The sequence below is a fragment of the Corvus brachyrhynchos genome, unplaced genomic scaffold (assembly GCF_000691975.1).
Source record: "Corvus brachyrhynchos isolate BGI_N302 unplaced genomic scaffold, ASM69197v1 scaffold17, whole genome shotgun sequence".
Taxonomy (NCBI): domain Eukaryota; kingdom Metazoa; phylum Chordata; class Aves; order Passeriformes; family Corvidae; genus Corvus; species Corvus brachyrhynchos.
This window is the reverse complement of record NW_008240046.1, coordinates 8397513-8410865: the sequence shown is the minus strand read 5'-3', so window position 1 is coordinate 8410865 and position 13353 is coordinate 8397513. Positions and strand designations below refer to the sequence as shown.

Below are 13353 nucleotides of genomic sequence, written 5' to 3'. Positions count from 1 at the left end.
TGGAAAGAGCATCCAGGCTCCAGAAGATAACACTCTGAGGCAGCATATGTAGGAACGCCTTAAAAGTAGGGGTGGGCAGCTGGATTGCCATTTATGACCACCAGAAGATTTCTCATCCTTGTTCCTGAACCTTGCTAACACTGGTATGATCAGTGTTGGTATTAGAGGTCAGACCAGACGTGACTTCAGGTCCAAACCTCAGATCTTCCAGAGTCTGGATGTTACCTTTTGTTTCAGTCCTTCCTGAATTTCATTCACCAGCCATGTTCTGGCAGATGGACTTGGAGCCTATTCCCTTTTGTTATTGATGTCAATAAATTCAGTACTTTAAAGCTTTTTAGTACTAGGGAAAAATTGTGCTGCCAGAAACATATGTTTCTTTATGTTTCCACTGACTTCTTTGCAAATTAAAATCACTTTATTGCACCTTTTTTTCTTCCAATCAAATCTCATTCACCACCAAACCGTCATTATTATCCACTGGCTGTTTCAGATGACTTTTTTCCTTCTGAAAACTTTAAATGAGCAAGCTAGAATTCTTGGGTTTTCATCTGAGTCATGGACAGAAGTAGTTTGCAGTAGCTGGGAAACAAAGAAAATGATGCTTGCTCTGTGTCTCATGTGTATTTGGTCATAAAGAAATAAATACAGTATTTCACTTATTTTCCTGAGTTGCTGAAATGTCCTATTAAAAAAAAAAAAAAGAAAGAAAAGAAAAACTAGGAGGTGATCAGGATCTGAAGTATGCATACATAAACTACTTGAAATATGAATGATTTACTTGTTTTTCAGAGAATAAATGTTTGTATTCTTGGCACACAAATAGTTACAGTTTGGGTTATGCATATGTGTTTGTTTTTAAATTAAAGCAAATTAAACAAATGAAGTGAAATTCATGGAACTGGGTGGCAATTAGTCTAAACACCAAAGATTATTTTGTGGTTTCATGGTGTTATATTAAAATATCTTCACTGGTTTTATTTTTCCGATGTGAAACTTTCCATATATTTGGAAGACCAAATATATCAGGATCATTCCCTTTTAGTATTTAGATGAAAAGATTGTAGGCGTAATTGATGTATGTGTAATTGTACTCGAAGCATTACTCATACATCAAACATGTTATTTACAATTTACTTACGTGCTTCGCTGTCAGTGAGCTCTTGCTGCTCACTATCTACGTGTGTTAAAGTTTGCCTGAAGCTAGCCTGAATTCACAGGACATTCTTAAAATGTTAGCTGCTAGCCTGTGGGAGGAAGAGTGGACCAGGTAAGAGCCTGGAGCCATCACACTCTTGCAGTGCAAGGGCTTCTTTTGCTGTCTCATTAGTCACAGTGAGGAGGCTGTTCAGTTCCCAAATGGGTAAGGAATTAAGCCACTAAAATTCAGAATGTATGAGAAACATCTCGTAATTGCAAAGAGGAGTATAAACATATAGCCACTATCAACAAAGTGTAGCTTTGGAGAGAGTCCAGAGGGACCCCAACCTCTGACTGACTCCAGTTTAAAATGTTATGCATGCCAGGAATTTCCATTGATGTGAGGGCTATCCACTGTGACCAATTAATTAAAAGTCTATGGATACTAGGGTTTTTAAAATAGAACAATTTAAAGTAGATTGTATTGTTTGTTTCTTTTTATGAACAGAGTATCTTTTGTATTTAAAAACAGTTAAAATATATTGCCTGTACCATGTTATCTTTTCCCGTGACAGGCTTTATGGCCTAATCTTCCTCTCCCTGAAGTAAAAGACTGTTTTCACTTTAAATTCAGTGGGAACAAGGTCATGCTTAAAGCAGTTTAGTGGACATTGTATTTAAATGCAACCACCTTTGCTGTTTGAGCAGTTTGCAAGCAATACTTTCAGGGTTCTTCTTTGCAGAGTGAAGATTCAGATGAAGATGAACCTTGTGCAATAAGTGGCAAATGGACTTTTCAGAGGGACAGCAAGAGGTGGTCGAGGCTTGAAGAGTTTGATGTCTTCCCTCCAAAACCGGACTTGAATATCCCGTCCCCAGAAGCTCCTCATCTTACGAACGCTGCAAGCCGTGAGAGCGTGCTCACAGACCTCAGCGAACGCCAGGAGGTGGCTTCTATTCTGAGCATCAGCAGCACCAGCAGCCACCAACCAACCCTGCAGAGCGAGGCGTCTACCACCAGGACAAACTCAGTAGTGAGCGTTTGTTCATCGAGCAATTTTGTAGCCAACGATGACTCATTCAGCAGCCTGCCCTCGCCCAGGGAACTGAACTTCAGCTTCAACACAAAAGCCAATGAGAAGAATGCCAAGTCCAAGACAAAGAGCCTGCTCAAGAGAATGGAGAGTCTTAAAATCAAGAGTTCTCACCATGGCAAGAGCAAAGTTCCTTCAAAGCTTGGCCTGATTATTAGTGGGCCAATCCTGCAGGAGGGCATGGATGAAGATAAGCTGAAACAACTTAACTGCGTGGAGATTTCCGCCCTCAATGGCAATCACATCAACTTCCCTATGGTACGAAAGAGGAGCGTCTCCAATTCCACCCAGACCAGCAGCAGCAGTAGTCAGTCTGAGACGAGCAGTGCTGTCAGCACACCCAGTCCTGTCACACGAACACGCAGCCTCAGTGCCTACAACAAAAGGGTGGGCATGTACCTGGAAGGCTTTGACCCCTTCAATCAGTCAACGTTCAGTGATGTGATGGAGCAGAACTTCAAGAACCGGGGCAGTTTTGCGGAAGACACCGTGTTTTTTATCCCTGAGGATCATAAGCCTGGCACTTTTCCCAAAGCACTCTCCAATGGCAACTTCTCCCCGACAGAAAGCAACACCTCTGTTAACTGGAGGACAGGGAGTTTCCATGGACATGGCCACCTCACCCTCCGGAGGGAAAACAGTGGCGACAGCTCCAAAGAGCTAGGCATGGGAAAAAGACGCAACTCCTCCAGTTCGGTGAGCAGCCGCCTGAGTATTTACGACAACGTGCCAGGTTCGATCCTGTATTCCAGTGCAAGCGACCTGGCTGACCTCGAAAATGAAGACATATTCCCAGAACTAGATGACATCCTATACCATGTCAAAGGGATGCAGAGAATAGTGAACCAGTGGTCAGAGAAGTTCTCAGATGAAGGGGACTCTGACTCAGCACTCGACTCCATCTCCCCATGTCCTTCCTCTCCAAAGCAGATTCACCTTGATGTAGATAATGATCGAAGAACACCAAGTGACCTCGACAGTACAGGGAATTCACTGAATGAAACGGAAGAGCCCACAGGGATCCAGGACAGGAGAGACTCTGGGGTGGGTGCATCGCTGACACGGTCCAGCAGGTGAGACCATGAGCATTGGGACTTGGGGTGGCCTGGGAATGTCCCCTCCAGACCAAGTGGCTCTATAGTAGCTGCACCACACTTAGTTAAGGTGCAGTAGAAGCTGTGGCCATTCAAGTACACGTGTTGTTCCATTGCTTCCCAAAACCATTATGGGGAAGGGAAGTATTTGTGCAAGACTTTGTGGTTCCTACAATTCATAGTTGTATGTTTGTATGTTGAGCTTGAGTTGTCATTGAAAAAGCAATGTTAAGGCAGTTTTGGGGCACAATAATTCTTCAAACTGAAATGGTCCATGGGAGGGGAGGGCCATCAGGTAGGATTAATCACTTTTTACGTTGGCTAGGAGAACCAAGAATAAGTGTGTTCTGGTTTGTGTCAGTCTGTAGTAAAAGCCTTGTCTTTTAGACTACTTCAAAAAATTGCATTTTTCAGTAGCAGGCTGTTTCTAATAGCATGCTAGGGCACTAAATCTGTGGGGAAAATGAGGCTTGTTTACTTTCTCTTGATCACTGTAGCACAGTGGGAGACTGGGGGAGTTCTAGTGGCCTTCAGATTCTGCTGGGAGTTTTACAACAGGATGGATGACTGTGTTTTGTATTGTGAGTAGAGCAAGGATTTTAATTCTTTCTAGCTTTGTTTCCAGTTTTCCTTAAAAGTGGTGCAAATCATTTAGTTATCTACAGCTGCTTGTATAGACTTAAAAGGACTTTTAGAAGTGCAGAGTTCCTATTTGATGTGTCTTAAAAATTCATGCCATTTTTTCTTAATGGAGTTTTTTGATTCCCATTGCCGTAATACTGAAAGGACTTCGGAAGAAGGGTGTTGGAGCCCTTGGAGGATATCTGATAGGGCAAGGCTGTGTAGCTAGCACTGAGGTGTGGGTCAGCTCAGAGTACACATTCCCATCTGAAGCACGTGCACATGCTGCATCACACCAGGTGAGGCAGAAACACTGCTGGCTGATGCCTGTGAAATCTCAGAAGAAAGCAGCTGCCAAGGGCAGGGATCTCAGCGGTACATTTGCAGTAATTCCTGCACGTGTCTTGCAGAGACATTTCAGTAACCTGCCCTTTCTCTGTCTCCCATCTTCTCCACAGGCACAAGCTAAGGTGGCACAGCTTCCAGAGTTCCCACCGGCCCAGCCTCAGCTCGGCATCACTGCAGATCAACTGCCAGTCTGTGGCACAGATGAACCTGCTGCAGAAGTACTCTCTCCTGAAGCTGACTGCTCTCCTGGAGAAGTACACACCTTCCAACAAGCATGGTTTCAGCTGGTAAGGACACAGCGCTGTGTATAGAGAGCCCAACTATGCAAGCATGACAGTTGTGCTTGTCCCAAGCAACTTTTGGAAAGATGCAATGAATCCCTCCAATCCCTCTTTTTCCATATTTGCACTTCTTCCTCCAGCCTGTGCTGACAGTGATTTGTAGTTTCCTAAGACAGGGCTAAAATCACTAACCCTTTACATAAGTGTAATCCTATAAGACTTGAGAGATGTGTTTATGGGGACATGTGGGGGAACCAAAGCAAATGAAGTACAGACCAACTTTCTGAATGGGAAGATGTTCAGTATCTATAGCAAAAGAAGGACCACTTGTTTATTGAGGCAGTTAGCAAGTAGTAGCATAAATTGCTGCCAATCTTAACTTTTCTTCAGTTATTCTTAAATATTTGCATTATTCCCTTCACATAATTATGTAATTAAATAATGTAAATTTCTCTTAATTCTAGTATCTCACTAGTCAAAATTTTTTTTCCCTTTTTAAGGCACTATAAATCAGTTAGCTTGCAAAAGAGATGGAGAGAAGAATACAGGTTGGGAGAACCATGGAGTTTTTTGTAGGCAGCAATTTCTGCTGTGGCCAGGTGTTTGTAACCCAGCTTAGTATTTTTTGTCAGAAGAATGAAATAGAAAGCACTTTTATTACTGTATCTGCAGTACAGCCTGTGTAACCTTCAGGATGCAATGGACGCAAATAAAATTTTTCTTGTCCCTACCACAGGCCAGCCTCCTCCCTTCCCCAGGAGTCATAGAGAGTATTTAGCTTTGGCATCAAAGTACCTCCTGTTCAAAGGCTGTTATTATGTCAGTCTTTCTAAATACAGAAGTTGTTTGTTCTGAAAGACAGAAATAAGTATTGACCAGTTATCCCTGCATGCTTCAGATTCTCAGTGGAGATCGCAATGTGTTTTTTCACATTCCATTGGCATGTTTTTTGACAAAGCAAGTATTATTCATACATGTATCAATAATGCTCTAAACTTAACTCTGTGGCAACACAAATTGGTTCTGTTTTACTATGTAACAGATTAGTCAGCTGTAAACCCAATGCACTGTTTGTATAGCAGTACTATATGTTAAAATGTTAAATGTCTCCCTGTTTTCAGTGCTACTGTGTCCTGTTAGTTGTCACACTGGATATTAGCTTTCCTCCCTGTTTAGGAAAATGACCTCAGTATTTTCACATTTTTGTGCCTTTTTTTTCCCCTTTATGAAACCAATACTCTGGGGGACCCAGGGGTAAATCATTCTTTTGTGTTTAGTAACTTTTTCCTTGGAGTCATAAGCAGATGGAAAGGCCTCTCAATGAAACTGGAGTGGGAGGTGGGGGTAACAAAAGTCACCGGCTAACAAGGAGGGGGGTCCCTCAAAAGGGTTGTTTATAGAGGTGAAATTTTTAGCTGACAAACTCAAATGTATTACATCAGTTTCCTGCTGTTCTGCACACTGGTGGGTGGTGGACCCAGTTTGAGGACTTTGCAGAACAAGTAGTTGACATACAAAAGCTCATTGTTCAAATGCCCATCTTTCCTGAAACCTAAAGAAGTAGTGTTATAAGGGGTCACTGACTGCAAGATTTATTTTGACTCTTTTGCAATTCAATCTGGCCCCTGCAGTTTTACCCTGTAGCTTTCGTTCTCCTAACATTGATGGAGTAGCACCACATTAATACTTAGAGGCAGCATACTGCCCCAAATGTCAAGCCTTTCTCTTAGAGAAACTCTTGTTTTCTTTCCTCTCACCCTTTCCAGCCCTGAATGGATTAGCTAATTTATACTGTCACCATTGTTCATGTCACTAAAAGTGTTTCACTTACTTTCTGAATTACTGGAAATACAGAAGATAAATAGTCAACAGAGGTTTAATTTAATGTGTCATTCCCTTTGCTTAAATAGGGCAGTACCAAAATTTATGAAAAGAATAAAGGTGCCAGATTATAAAGACCGAAATGTCTTTGGAGTACCACTGCAAGTGAATGTGCAGCGCACGGGGCAGCCTCTTCCCCAGAGCATTCAGCAAGCCATGCGATATCTCCGCAACCACTGTCTGGATCAGGTGCGTTTTGCTAGGCTCTTATTCCACATGCATGCACCACCCAAAGCCCAGCTTTCCATTGGTTTTTATTGTTCCTAGGTCAGACTGAAAAAGGTAGACTCAAAACAGGACAAAACAGATAATTAATTCATGGAAAGCTTTCCACAAAATTAGAACCCATACTTAAGCTAAAGAGCATGCTTGGATTTCAGATTTTCTGGATTCATTATAAATGTATTTACTGTTATATGTATATATAGGTTGGGCTGTTTAGGAAATCTGGAGTCAAATCAAGAATTCAGGCTTTACGTCAAATGAACGAGAGTTCCACAGACAGCGTCAACTACGAAGGCCAGTCTGCCTATGATGTAGCAGACATGTTAAAGCAATTCTTCCGTGATCTCCCTGAGCCTCTCATGACCAACAAACTCTCCGAGACCTTCTTACAGATATACCAATGTAAGTAGTGAGACTTCTGCAGCAGACCGCAAATGGTTGTTTGTGTAGCAAGGGTGGAACTTTGTAACACTGCTGCTTTGGGCACTACACGTGTGTCCTATGTTGGTCTTTGCCTTTCTCCAGTGACTGTCACAGTTCAGGCTGCCTTATAAAGAATGGATTTTTTGTATTGTAGTTTTGTAACAATTTATAGTACAAGTTCTTTTAATTTCACCTTTCTCTCTAGTTCAGGAACAAATATAAATCTTCCATCACTTGCTCTAAATTTTCTTCTCTTCTTTGACCATACTTGTTATTATGGTTTGAAAATAAGCCTCATCTAATGTGGCTAAGTAGACAAGCAGAGGAAACACTACATGAAGAGAGTTTGGGGCTTTTGAGGGGATTGGCAAGGCTACCAAAAATTTTTGTTTTCTTATAATTCATTTTCTGCTATCCTTCACCTCAACTGTTTAAAAAGAACCTCTAAGTGGTAAGCTTTTCTATTACCGACTTGTAGCTACTTTAAAGATAAGTACCATAAACACAAGTGTTCAGAGTAAATCACATAAAAAATGGAGTTTATCAATGCTTGTGAAAAAGAAATAATTACAAAAAGGTCACAGGAGTTTCCTTCAGAGCTCCATGGGTGGAGATGATGTTTTAAAATATCATACAGACCATTTTTTCAGTGCACGCTTTTGTGTGTTTGGATTCCCAAGCAGGTTTATGGAGAAAATTAATTAGGCTCTCCACTTCCATGCATATTAAACAGCAGCCCTGTGGGTTTAGAGCCAAAAAAAGTTTGACAGAGCATTGCAGGAATATCTGTTCCTTTCCTTTTGCAGGCGGTAGGTCTGAGGAATTCCCAGAGGTGGTCGGGAAGTATTATCTCTCTGTAAAGCAAAGAGCCTTAAAACAGCTGTAAATCTTGCTTCCCTGCAAACGGCAAAATTTCCCTTTGCTTTGGTGCTATGCACCAGGCTGCACACTGGAATGCATGGGGCTTAAATGTGCTTTGAGCTGATTGAGAGGAGAGCATGGAAAACAGAGGATTTTTGCTTATAACTGCTTTCTAAACTTACTTGCTAGCCTTACAAAGTTGCTGAAGCCCAAAGCAAATACCAGTTAAATATCTGGGGAGTACCATGTGTATTATGAGACATGCAGTGAGGGTGGTGGGCTGCTGCTGATGATATAAATGCTCCAGGACACAGACTCTGATGTTGTCTTCAGAGGTGGCTTATTGGAAATCCCTTTATAAGAAGCAGATCTGGTCTGGGTTATTTCATTTTCTGTTCCTTTCAAGTTTGGAGGAGAAAGCTTATATAAAAGACACATCAAATTTTTCCAATGGCTGTTTGTTGTTCGTAACCAAGGAGCTGTTTAATGGTATGGGGCTTCACAGCGTTGACTTTCTTTTTCCACCACATGACTTTGAATGATCTGCTCAATAAAGTAACCCTCTGTGTTCAGTAAAGCACTTTCTGGATATTTTATGACATCACTGCTGAAAAGGTTTGCTAGCTAATTTATTTAATTAATTTACCTATTCTAAAATGCATTCATGTTTTAAATTTCTTTGCAAGCCAAAGAACTTCTAAATTGGCTGAACTCTGTTTGCTTGTTCCCTGCCTGACTCCAGGCTTCTGTCCTTTAAGTGCATCTGTGGGAGCATGTAGCTGTTGAAGCTAAATCTAAAATTAACTCTGGCCTAGGCACAGCTTCTTGCTTGCATTTCTTGTGAGGCAGGAAATAGCTGAGGGTAGTTAAACTAGTGGGTTAAAAAAAATTCCTTCATGTTTCCTACAAATGGTATGCATCCTGACGGAAATCACTTCAAACTCGAGTCAAATATTTGAAGCTGGAGTTTGCTTTGGGATGTATTCATGCTGTGTGTGTGGAAAATCAATGGGCTGATGAGAGAATTACTAATATTATGCAGATGTGCCAAAGGATCAGCGTCTCCAGGCTATCAAGGCTGCCATTATGCTTTTACCTGACGAGAACAGGGAGGTCCTCCAGATTCTTCTCTATTTCCTGAGTGATGTCACAGCTGCAGTGAAGGAAAACCAGATGACACCAACAAACCTGGCCGTCTGCTTAGCACCTTCCCTCTTCCACTTGAACACTCTCAAAAGAGAGAATTCTTCCCCAAGGTACGTTTCTGGGAGCAGGGCTCACTGGTCCCATAGCACAGCTGGCAGGATGTGCAACAAGCACGGTCTAGGATTGATCCTGTCAGCTGTGATCACCTCGGACACCTCAGAGAGCACCGGCTGTAGAACAGTTATGGGATCCTACCTTTTGTTGGAGATTTTTTAAAAAATAAACAAGTTCATAAGATGGAAAAAAATAGGGGTAGAAGGAGGGAATTCCAAAGAACATGTTTAGAAAGAGTAGCAAGAGAAGTTGGCAACACCATGCCATTATTTGGTACCAGGCAGCACTGCTCTAAATTACCAATTACTCTAAATTTGGGAATTCTACTGTTTTCTTCCCAAAAATGTCTCTTGCTCTGCAACAAATAACTGGATTTGTGTATGTGTGTATGTGTGCTCTTTTCCCCTGTGAAGGGTGATGCAAAGAAAACCAAGCCTGGGAAAACCCGATCAAAAGGACCTAAATGAAAATCTGGCTGCAACCCAAGGGCTAGCTCATATGATTGCTGAATGCAAGAAACTCTTTCAGGTAAAACACCTGTTTACAAAACTGATGGGTGGAATATTGATCAACATGTCTTAGATCTGCTGTATAATGGAAAGCTAGGAATGTCTCTTTATTTTAATGGAGTTTAGCACATGATAAGTAGCTTTTTAAAAACCTTTGCATCCTGATCTGTGGGCATACATGAATTAGAAGTGGTGCCAGAAGAGAAGAGAGTTGTTCTGTTGGCACCGGTGCTCTAAAGTCAGGAGGCACTTGTGGGGTTTGGCACATTTTTGTTGCATCCGAACACTTGAAATACGTTTTCAAGATTTTATTGCGCAGCCATGAGGATCTGTGAACCTCAGCTCTAATTACAAAGCAAGAAGCTATTTCCAGGAATTTCAGTGCTCATTTTATACTTAAATTCCCAAGAGTTGGCAAGACAGGCCACAAAAGCATCCTGGAATGTAACACTGTCAAACCATAGGTTGAAGTGTCTGTAGGAACTAAAGCACGGTCCCTCTAGGGCCTGCAATGGAAAACCAGACAAGCCGAGTCCTGGTTTTCCTCACAGTCATCAAATCTTTTCAGAGCCCTCAACTGAAGACGTGCCTGTCTCTTTTCTTGCAGCTGACAACTGTTCCCTTCTTCCTTCAGTTTGCAGGATAAACTGTGCTGTGGGAATGAATCTAGTTGTGTAGTAAAGGGGGATGCTCTACAGAATAAAATAAGACACCCCATAAAAGAGAGACTAATTTGAGTTAAATCAAACTCACAAACATAATTTTGGCATTTCTGCTTATTGATTGCTCAACCTGACACATGCACATCCCATCACTTACAAAGCTAACATACACAGCTCCCTGTGGCTATTGGACTGCCAGACTAACACAGTGATCTGGGGAGAGAGCTGCAAGAGGATGATTTCACCCTTGTCGTCCCTCAGATACCTGAAGAAATGAGCAGGGGTCGGAACTCGTACACAGAGCAGGACCTGCGTCCCCTCAGCCTGGAGGAGCTCCGGGGCAGCAGTAGCAACACTGAGCCCTCCGACTACCACTGCTACCTCCAGGACTGCGTGGATGACTTACTCAAGGAGATGAAGGAGAAGTTTAAAGGCTGGGTCAGCTGCTCCACATCAGAGCAAGCAGACCTGGCATACAAGAAGGTATGCACCCTGTCACTCACACCACAGCTCTGGGTCTTAGCTCACTTGTGACATAAGATATTATAGAAGGTTCAGTACACATCTTTACTTTGCAGATAGATATTAGGGAAAAAATCTTAATCTTTTGATGCAGTTGCACATCATATAAAAACACTGTTGTCTTTCAGCAGTAGCTTGCTAGCATGCACTGATTTGTGTTCTTCTGTTTATCCAGCCCAGGAATGTTCACTGTATTGAATTTACACACCTTCACTCACACATGAAAAGCCTTAACAAGCTGAGTCACTATGCAGGCAGTAGGAAGTTTCTAATCTCTGATCTTGTACAGCTCAGAAATAGCAGATGGAGAAGTGTTTCAACAAAATTTTTAAAAAATAAACTTGAAAAAGAAAGTGTAAGGAAGAGGAAAACTAAGGAGTCTGCTAATTTTCCCCAGGTATGTGAAGGTCCCCCACTCCGATTATGGAAAACTACCATTGAAATCTCAGCTACACCAGAGGATGTTTTAAATCGTTTACTTAAAGAGCAGCATCTTTGGGATGAAGATCTTATAGAGTCAAAAGTAATTGAGCCTTTGGATAGCCAGACAGATATATACCAGTATGTCCAGAACAGCATGGCACCTCATCCAGCCAGGGACTTTGTAGTCTTAAGGTAAGACTTTCATATGCAATGATGTTTATATCCTACACATATGACAGCCTTGACTATTTCTTTATAATGTCAGCTATACTGGTAAATATCTATTTGTGCCTAATTTGAATTCTTATTAGATGTTTGCATTACTGTTTGTCAAATAAAAGATTTTTGGTTTTCTTCTTTTTTCTTAGAACATGGAGGACAAACTTCCCCAAAGGAGCTTGTGTGCTACTAGCAACCTCAGTGGACCATGACCGGGCACCCATGGCAGGTGTTAGAGTCAATGTGCTTCTGTCGAGGTATCTGATTGAGCCCTGCGGGTCAGGAAAATCGAAACTTACCTACATGTGCAGAATTGATTTAAGGTAGGAAATCCCACTTTGTCCTTTGGAGGTGGTAAATTTTCTTGTATAGTTTCAGTGTGGTCAGTGGAAAACTTAAGACAGTTCAACAGACTTTAGCTTGGCCAGTAGAACATCCTTCTCAAAGACGAGCACACAGGTCTCTGAGATGCCACAGAAAGTTGGCTTCAGAGCACATCTGGCAGCAGGTATAGTTTGTTTCATTAGAAGCCTCCAGTATGTGCTCCACCATCACTATTGATATACAACCCCACCCCTTCCTCTGACAGTCATATCTGGATGCAAGGACATGTTAATTTTAATATTAGGGTAGTAAAGAGGACCAGGTTGTCACAAAACTTTCCACAACTTTCCCTTACTGTGGCAAACTTGGTTTTGAGCAAATCTATATATTAGTACGGTTGAGCTGCGCACTAAGCAGCACTAAGGAGATTTCCTACTCAGGCATTTAACCAGCCAGATACATATTTGATTATGACTAAGAAAATACATAAAGTCACTGATACCTTCCTTTTCATTACTTTTTCCTGCACGCAACAGGGGCCACATGCCAGACTGGTACACCAAGTCTTTCGGACACTTGTGTGCATCAGAAGTTGTTAAGATACGAGACTCTTTCAATCAGCAGAATCCTGAGAGCAAAGAAGTAAAATCCAGGTGACTACTGAAGAGGAACAGCCATGCGCTTCACACCACAGCAACGTAGACATTACCCAAAACTGAGACCTGCGCGCTGCAGACCAGACCTGTGCTCCATCTACAAGTCGTGTCGTGAAGGGATGACAGCGTGAGAACTTGACTGTGAGCATTACTATAGGACTGTGGCCATACCATACACTTTAAAGCTGCTTCCTGTCTATGTAAGGTCTATAGTGTAGGCCTCGACTGGAATACATAGGAGAACTGTGCAAAAAATAAAAATTTAAAAAAAAAATGTCTATTAGATGGTTTGAATTGCTTCTGAGAAGCAAATTTCTTTAAATGCAAAATATATTATGAAATATGGTGAAGGCTCATCATTCCCATGTGAAATACTTAGCTTTATGTACATACTCATGTCATTTTATTTGTAGTGCATTGAGGGACTGGTGTATCCACTGGAATAGTTGGTACTCTTCAATATGTTCTCACTGAGATAAGCAGAGAAAGGTTTGCACAGAGATTAAAGTGTGAATGAGTGTGATAATGATTGAAAGGATAGAAGAAGTCGAACTTGAAATGTGTCTGGTACACTGATAGGCAACCAGAATGGATTTTAGTATGCTGGATACAGTTCAACCTTGAATGGGACTCCCCTGTGGACCAGGAGTAGCCATCCTTCAAATGTGCTAGTTGTGCCTTTTCCTCAGCTCTAAGCTTGTTGAAAACCCTAAGCAGATGTTACAAGAGGCTTGCTTCAGCTACTGTCCACTCCTTATCCAGATGATCTTTTAGGAGTGATGACCAATTCTATAGCAAATTTAAGTAAAT

At 41.7% G+C, this 13353-nt stretch overlaps 1 protein-coding gene across 9 annotated transcripts in view; it reads left to right on the top strand.

Annotated features, from left to right (window-relative positions):
* DLC1 (DLC1 Rho GTPase activating protein) overlaps positions 1-13086 on the top strand; it is a 219937-nt gene extending 206851 nt beyond the window's left edge. For 8 of the 9 annotated variants that reach the window (XM_017744514.1, XM_017744511.1, XM_008641434.2 and 5 more), the window contains 10 exons: positions 1884-3307; positions 4408-4584; positions 6489-6648; positions 6888-7086; positions 9011-9224; positions 9642-9756; positions 10661-10882; positions 11319-11536; positions 11713-11886; positions 12424-13086. In XM_017744514.1, coding sequence (XP_017600003.1) covers positions 1884-3307; positions 4408-4584; positions 6489-6648; positions 6888-7086; positions 9011-9224; positions 9642-9756; positions 10661-10882; positions 11319-11536; positions 11713-11886; positions 12424-12544 — 3024 coding nt within the window. In that variant the 3' untranslated portion in view covers positions 12545-13086. The other variant, XM_017744515.1, reaches the window with a different exon arrangement.
* Positions 13087-13353: the final 267 nt, after the last annotated feature.